Source organism: Eriocheir sinensis, chromosome 19, assembly GCF_024679095.1.
Source record: "Eriocheir sinensis breed Jianghai 21 chromosome 19, ASM2467909v1, whole genome shotgun sequence".
NCBI lineage: Eukaryota > Metazoa > Arthropoda > Malacostraca > Decapoda > Varunidae > Eriocheir > Eriocheir sinensis.
Window position 1 is genome coordinate 2,977,572 of NC_066527.1, and position 8,337 is coordinate 2,985,908.

An 8,337-nucleotide genomic window follows, 5' to 3' on the forward strand; every position below is an offset into this window, starting at 1 on the left:
GGGAGTGGTAATGATGGTAGTGGTGGTGATGGTGATGATGGTGGTGAATATGATGGTGGTGACTATGGTAGTGGTAGCGAGGGTAGAGGTGGTGATGTTAATAGTGGTGATAATGGTGATGATAGTGTAGTAGTAGCAGTAGTAGTAATAGTAGCAGTAGTAGTAATAGTAGCAGTAGTAGTAGTAGCAGTAGTAGTAGAAGTGGTGGTGTTGGTGGTGATGACATGGTATTGTGGTGGTGACCGTTTCGTGGTTACGGTGGTGGTGACGGATCAGTGGAGTTGGCTTGGTGGTGGTGGTGGTGGTGGTGGTGGTGGTGGTGGTGGAGCAATTTGATTTTTTGCGGTGATAAAAATTCCTCGTTGTCTTTCATCAAGCGAGGGAGAAAAAAAAAGTTAAGACGAAAATAGGGAAAGTGAACAACAACAACAACAACAACAACAACAACAAAAACAACAACAACAACAACCACTACAACTACTACTACTACTACTACTACTACTACTACTACTACTACTCGTAAAGAGATAAAAAGGAGAGTTACGCGCCTATTAACTTGCCATTACATCTATTTTTCAGTAATTTTCTCCTTATTATCGTAGTGTTATTTCGTGTGTGTGTGTGTGTGTGTGTGTGTGTGTGTGTGTGTGTGTGTGTGTGTGTGTGTGTGTGTGTGTGTGTGTAGGAAGGCTTGCATGGTACAGAAGACAGGAGAAAAAATAGGTCAATACTCTCTCTCTCTCTCTCTCTCTCTCTCTCTCTCTCTCTCTCTCTCTCTCTCTCTCTCTCGATCCCCTTCACCTATCTATCACGTGTATATTTTTGTTTTGTTTTCTGTTAATCTCTCGAACTGTCTGTCTGTCTATCTGTCTGTCTGTCTGTCTTCAACCATCAATCATTTATGCATGTTGATTTTTCCATACGAGTCTCTCTCTCTCTCTCTCTCTCTCTCTCTCTCTCTCTCTCTCTCTCTCTCTCTCTCTCTCTCTCTCTCTCTCTCTCTCTCTCTCTCTCTCTCTCTCTGTCCATTTATCATCTATGCAAATTTCTTCTTTATATTTTCTTCCTGGCTACCTTTTGGTCTCTCTCTCTCTCTCTCTCTTCTTTAGTAATTTATCTTCCATTCACTTTCTTCCTTCTCTTCATATTTTCCTTTCGTTCCCTGTCTTTATCTCTCTTTGTCCATTTTTCATTTATTTTATTGTATTTTCTTGTATTTCTTTAAAGTTTTCTTTTGTTTTCTCTCTCTCTTTGTCTAGTTATGCATTTTCTTTCTTTTCTCTCTCTCTCTCTCTCTCTCATTTATCATCTATGCAATATTCTTCGTTTTCTTCACATTTTTCTCTTTTGTTCTCTCTCTCTCTCTCTCTCTCTCTCTCTCTCATTTATCATCTATGCAATATTCTTCGTTTTCTTCACATTTTTCTCTTTTGTTCTCTCTCTCTCTCTCTCTCCTTCTTTCTTTCTTCCTTTCTCTCTCTCACTCTCACCCTCCCTCTCCCTCGCTTCCTCCCTCTCACCTGAGCTAATCACGCCCCATCAAAGGAGTGGCCAAATGAGGGTCGCAGGTGTTCACGGCGGGCCAGGTAAAACACACACGTCCCCCGCGGCGTCTCAGGTGCCCTCAACACACACCGACCCGTTTTTACTCCTCATCAGTTAAACGCCCGCCCGAAGAGAGGTTATCAAAGGGTCGGAAGCATGATAAAAGTACGTATGAGACGGAGAGTTTCAAGGGTATATAAAAGAGGTGTTTATTTGAGTAAAAAGGGGAAATAAAGACCTAATAGTGTAATTGGAATGTTAAAGTAAAAAGGAGTAAGTGGGAGTAAATAAAAAAAGGGCAAATGCATAGAGGATAGATAAACACTGGGTTAGGGTGTTATTACCATTGCAAAAAAGGGTTGAAGGGTAAATGAGTAATGAGGAACAGGTGTCGAGAGTGCAGGTAAGGAGGGGCGAAGGTGTTGGGAGTGCAGGTGATGGGGGGCGAAGGTGTTGGGAGTGCAGGTGATGGGGGGCGAAGGTGTTGGGAGTGCAGGTGATGGGGGGCGAAGGTCTTGGGAGTGCAGGTGATGGGGGGCGAAGGTCTTGGGAGTGCAGGTGATGGGGGGCGAAGGTCTTGGGAGTGCAGGTGATGGGGCGCGAAGGTGTTGGGAGTGCAGGTGATGGGGGGCGAAGGTCTTGGGAGTGCAGGTGATGGGGGGCGAAGGTGTTGGGAGTGCAGGTGATGGGGGGCGAAGGTGTTGGGAGTGCAGGTGATGGGGGGCGAAGGTCTTGGGAGTGCAGGTGATGGGGGAAGGTCTTGGGAGTGCAGGTGATGGGGGCGAAGGTCTTGGGAGTGCAGGTGATGGGGGCAGAAGGTGTTGGGAGTGCAGGTGATGGGGGCGAAGGTGTTGGGAGTGCAGGTGATGGGGGAAGGAAGGAGTTGGGCGGGCCGGTGAGGGGGGGCGAAGGTGTTGGGAGTGCAGGTGATGGGGGGCGAAGGTCTTGGGAGTGCAGGTGATGGGGGGCGAAGGTCTTGGGAGTGCAGGTGATGGGGGGCGAAGGTGTTGGGAGTGCAGGTGATGGGGGGCGAAGGTGTTGGGAGTGCAGGTGATGGGGGGCGAAGGTGTTGGGAGTGCAGGTGATGGGGGGCGAAGGTCTTGGGAGTGCAGGTGATGGGGGGCGAAGGTCTTGGGAGTGCAGGTGATGGGGGGCGAAGGTCTTGGGAGTGCAGGTGATGGGGGGCGAAGGTGTTGGGAGTGCAGGTGATGGGGGGCGAAGGTGTTGGGAGTGGAGTTTAGTAGACGACAGGAGGTGTTGGGAGAATAGGTGATGGGGGTTGAAGGTGTTGTGAGAGTAGGTAATAAGTTGAGCTATTGGGAGTGCGGGTAAAGGAACGTGGAGTGCGGGTAAAGGAACGTGGAGTGCGGGTAAAGGAACGTGGAGTGCGGGTAAAGGAACGTGGAGTACGGGTAAAGGAACGTGGAGTGCGGGTAAAGGAATAATAATAAATAATAATAATAAAAGGACATTATTATTATTATTATTATTATTATTATTATTATTATTATTATTATTGTTATTATTATTAATATCATCTTTTTTTCAGGTGAAAATGATTGATAACACCTATCTTTATGTGTAGATGTATTTATCTACTATAACTCCTTCGTACATACGTGCCTAAGCACTAGGCACTGGGTTGGTTGAGGAGTATTTACTCGTTTAACGGTACACGTTACGCTGTATAAAAATCCTGTTTTTCCCCAAAAGCTTTGCTTCCTATGGGATGCTTATGTAAATAATTAATACAAAACTTTTCAATTATGTATTTAAGCATATTAAAGTGTTTCAAGTGTTTCAAGTGGAGTGCAGGTAAAGGAACGTGAAGAGCAGGTAAAGGAACGTGGAGGTGCTGTGAGGGGCGAAAGACTAAGAGGCGGACAAAGCAGAACACGAAAAACATTAAAGAAAAAAATAATGCGGGTAATAGTATTGTTCCTCTTAAGATTGCAGGACTAAAACAAATGATGATGATGACGAATGAAGGAAAAAATATATACTAAGAAGAGGAAATTAAAGAGAAAATGAGAAAAATGATGATGAGGAGGAGGAGGATATTGAGGAGGAAGAAATGAGAGGTAAGGACGAGAAAGAGGAGGAGGAAGAGACTAAAGAATGTGACAGAAGGAACAGAATAAGGGAAGAAACTGAGTAATTACCAGAAACAAAAGAATTATAATGAAAAGAATAGTAATGATAATGAAAATAAAACGTAATAATAGCAACAAAAACAATAATTATAACGAAAGACAGTAGAAAGAAGAGAATAAGAAAGAATGAGAAGAGAATAAGAAAGAATGAGAAGATAATAATAATAATAAGAAAAAGAAAGTAAATATAAAAAATAATACCAGTAGAAATAAGAACTGATATAAAGAATATATTCGAGAACACTCTTAAAATGCACTTAGGATTATAACAAAGTAATTTTCTCTCTCTCTCTCTCTCTCTCTCTCTCTCTCTCTCTCTCTCTCTCTCTCTCTCTCTCTCTCTCTCTCTCTCTCTCTCTCTCTCTCTCTCTCTCTCTCTCTCTCTCTCTCTCTCTCTCTCTCTCTCTCTCTCTCTCTAATAAAAAAAGAAAAAGAGTAAAATAATAATAAAAAAAACCAGTTTGGGCGTCTGTCAGTCACTCAAATGCAACGTCAAGTTTTAGAGAAAAAAAAAAAGGAGAAAAAAAATGGTATTGTATTAATTTTCTTTTTTTTTTACTTGTCATTCCTACTTGTCACGGCTGAACATGTGTGTGTGTGTGTGTGTGTGTGTGTGTGTGTGTGTGTGTGTGTGTGTGTGTGTGTGTTTCATGTGCGTGTGTATTCTTGCTTTCAAATGCATGATGGAAAAACAAATGACACGCATACATGACTCCGACACGCACACACACACACACACACACACACACACACACACACGAGCTCCATCCCATTTTCTTTTATTATTTATTTCATTGGTCATGTACGTCTTCACATCCTTCTGTTTCTCTTCCGATGTGCTTCCTCCTCCTCCTCCTCCTCCTCCTCCTCCTCCTCCTTCTCCTTCTCCTCCTTCTCCTCCTCCATCTCCTTCACCCATTTTTTTCTTCCTCCTCCTCCTTTCCCCTTCATCTTTCTCCTCCTTCTTTCCCCTTTCTCTTTTTTCTTCTTCTTCTTCTTCTCCTTTCCCTTTCCAAATCTTCCTTTTCTTTTCCTCCTCGTTTTTCTTTTTTTCTTCTTTTCTTCGTTTTCTTCTTCCTCCTCCTCTTCCTCCTTTCCTTCCTTCTGACAAGTTCTATCCTTCTCTTTCTTCCTCCTCTCCCTCCTCTCCCTTCTCCTCATTCTCACTCTCTATCCTTCTCTTTCTTCCTCCTCTCTCCCTCCTCTCCCTTCTTCTTTTCTTTCTCCTCCTTCCGCATGTGAGGCAGTAAAGAGCGAGCGAATGACGTGATAAAACAAAGAAATTGGAAGGAAAGGGGAAAGAAATGAGAAAATCGGGGCATAACAGAGAAGAAAAAAAGGAACGAAGGGAAAAAGAACAACGAAAAAAAAAGAAAAGCTAGAAAGAAAAAAATATACACCAGGAAAACAAACAAGTAAAAAAACAAACAAAAAAAATGCATTCGTCGCTTTCATTCTGTTTATTTTTTTCTGCTTCCGTTGATTTTCTCATTTTTTCTTTTTCTCCCTCCTCCTCCTCCTCCTCCTCCTCCTCCTCCTCCTCTCTCCAGTTATGATTACCCTTCCTCTTCTTCTCTTTCTCCTTTTCTTTTTCTCCTTCTATCTTCTTTGAGCACAAGTTTTTAATACGCAAGAATTGAGAGAACACGAACTAATAAAACGTAAAAAATAAATAAGAATAGATATAGAAATTGATAAAGAGAGATAGGAACATAACTTGATAGAGATCAGATAGAAACAAATTGATAGATAAATAGATAAAAATAAATTAATATAAAGAAATAGAGATAAAAAAGATATTAAGATGGAGAGAAACAGAAATTGACAGAAAGGGAAAGGACACAGGGAGAAGAGATGAGAGAAGAAGAGAAGGAAAGGAAAGAGAAAGGAAGAAAATGGAAAAAAAAATAAAGGAGGAGAGAAGGGAAGAGATAAACATAAATAAATAAAGACAAAACAAAAAATTTAAAAAAGTAGAAATGGAAAATGTAAATACGAAACAAAAGAAAATGGAAGTCAACGAAGGCGGAAAACGCTTTAGAAGTTGCGATTATTTTTTTGTGTTGGTGATAAATGAAAATAAATACTAATAAATGACGTAAATAAAGAACTTGAAATAAAAAAACACGAGTCAGTACTTACCACGTCACTTCCTCTCTCGACCTCTTCTCTTCTCTCTGAAATATGGACCAAATTTAGTATTAAGTGCGTAGGGGTGTGTCTGTGTGTGTGTGTGTGTGTGTGTGTGTGTTAGCAAGGGAATTGAATACAGTACGTCGTGTGATTGCGAGTAATTAGGAAATGGAAGATGAAGGGAGAAGGGGAGGGAAGGGGAGGGGAGGGGAGGGAAGGGAAGGGAAGTGAAAAGAACGAAAGGGAAGAGAAGGGAGGGGGAAGGTAAGGGCTGAGAGGAGAAGGGAAGGGAAGGGAAGAGACAGAACGAGGAAAAAGAGAAGCGAAAGAAAGGAAAGGGAAAGGAGACGAAAAAAAGCGATGAAAGAAGAAAAAAAGAGAAGAGAAGAGAAGGAAAGGGAAAGAAAGAGGGAGGAACAGATAAAATAAAAATGGCGAAGATTGTGATAGGTACAAAGAAAAGGTAATAGAGGAAAAGTTGGAAGCATAAGACAAGGGAAGGAAAAGCAAGGGAAGAGAATGAAGGAAAAGGAAATAAAATATAGGAGAGAGAAAAAAAGGATAAGGAGAGAGAATTAAGGGAAAATAAAAGCAGAAGAAAGGGAGGGAAAGGGAAGACAAGAGGTTGATGTACAGGGTAAGAGAAAGAAGGGAGGAATGGGTAGGAGGAGGGGGATTAAGGTAAGGAAGAGGGAACGAAGGTAGGAGTGTACTGTGAAGGGAAGAACTGGTTAAAGGGAAGAGTACCAAGAGGAGCTGAGGAAGAGGAAGAGGAGGAGGAGGAGGAGGAGGAGGGGGAGGAGAGTGAGGAGGAGAGGGAGGAGAGTGAGGAGGAGAGTGAGTAGAAGGAGGAGGAGAGTTTGTGTTTGAGAGAGAGAGAGAGAGAGAGAGAGAGAGAGAGAGAGAGAGAGAGAGAGAGAGAGAGAGAGAGAGTATTTTAAGCGATCTGTGAGTAATGAAAGAGGAGAAAGAAGAAGAGAAAGAGGAAAAGGAAAGGAAATGATTGTGTGTGTGTGTGTGTGTGTGTGTGTGTGTGTGTGTGTGTGTGTGTGTGTGTGTGATAAGGAGGAAGAGGATAAAAGAAGAAAAACAAGGAATGGGAAAATGAAGAGCAGTTTGGATGAAGAAAAGAAACAGGAGGAGAAAAAGGAGAGGAAAAAAAGCAGATAATGAATGAAGATAAAAAGAAAAGAAAAGAGGAAGTAAAGAAGGAGTGTAGTATGAGTGAATGTAAGAAAGAGAAGAAAAAGAGAGAAACGAGAAGAGGAAAAAAAGTGAAAAAATAGGAATGGAGGGAATTTTATGTGCGTGGAAGGAGGAAGAAGAGAAGAATGAAGAGAAGGAGGAGAAAATGGTGTTCTGTTTGTGTTGGAGGAGGAAGAAGGGAGGAAGAGGAGGAAAGTTTGGTGTAAGTGCTGGAAGAAGGGGAGAGGGAGGGATGAAGGGAAGGAGGAGGGAGGGAAGGAGAGGAAAGGGAGGGAGAGAGGGAGAGAAGAAGAAAATGGTTTATGTGTGTGTCTGGTGTGTGTGTGTGTGTGTGTGTGTGTGTGTGTGTGTGTGTGTGTGTGTGTGTGTGTGTGTGTGTTTGCCCGTCTGTCTGTCTCTTTCACTTCCTCACACACACACACACACACACACACACACACACACACACACACACACACACACACACACACACACACACACACACACACACACACACACACACACACACACACACACGTACACACAAACAAACACACACTAAAGTGACCTCAACGCACATAAAAGGAACAAAAACCTCTCTCTCTCTCTCTCTCTCTCTCTCTCTCTCATGTATTAATCTTCACGTAAATCATTTAATCGTTACACCTGAGAGAGAGAGAGAGAGAGAGAGAGAGAGAGAGAGAGAGAGACGACGACGACTCTCTCTCTCTCTCTCTCTCTCTCTCTCTCTCTCTCTCTCTCTCTACCTTTTCGTGTTCAATCAGCGAATCTCGAGTCACCTTTGGCCACGTGTGTGTGTGTGTGTGTGTGTGTGTGTGTGTGTGTGTGTGTGTGTGTGTGTATGTAAAATGGGAGGAACTGGGATTTACAGAAGGGGAGAGAGAGAGAGAGAGAGAGAGAGAGAGAGAGAGAGAGAGAGAGAGAGAGAGAGAGAGAGAGAGAACAACAGCAATAAACACGGAAAAAAACAATAACCTAAACAAAACCAAAACAACAAAAAGACCAACAAACAACAGAGGAGGAAAGGAAGACAAACAGAGAAGACAGAGACAACACGAGGCGAGGAGAAAGAGAAGAAAAATCAGGCGAGGAATTGAATAAAGACTTTAGTTCCTGCGTAAAAAGTTTCCAAAAAGAGAATGTAAGGGATCAAGGAGGGAGAGAGGGAGAGGGAGAGGGAAGGAGGGAGGGAGGTAAGGAGGAAGAGGAAACGGAGGGAAGGTCAGCAGGAAGAGAAGAAAGTGAGTGAATGAGGGAGGGAAGGATGGGTACAAGAAGGAGAGATAAGAGAGTTAGAAAG

General features: G+C 42.6%; 1 protein-coding gene across 1 annotated transcript; it reads right to left on the bottom strand.

Annotated features, from left to right (window-relative positions):
* Positions 1-1,885: 1,885 nt before the first annotated feature.
* On the bottom strand, positions 1,886-4,264 carry LOC127000944 (uncharacterized). The gene is made up of 2 exons (XM_050865120.1): positions 4,258-4,264; positions 1,886-2,706 (listed from the first exon to the last, which is right to left on the bottom strand). The coding sequence occupies exons 1-2, from the start codon at positions 4,262-4,264 to the stop codon at positions 1,886-1,888; spliced, it is 828 nt and encodes a 275-aa protein (XP_050721077.1).
* Positions 4,265-8,337: the final 4,073 nt, after the last annotated feature.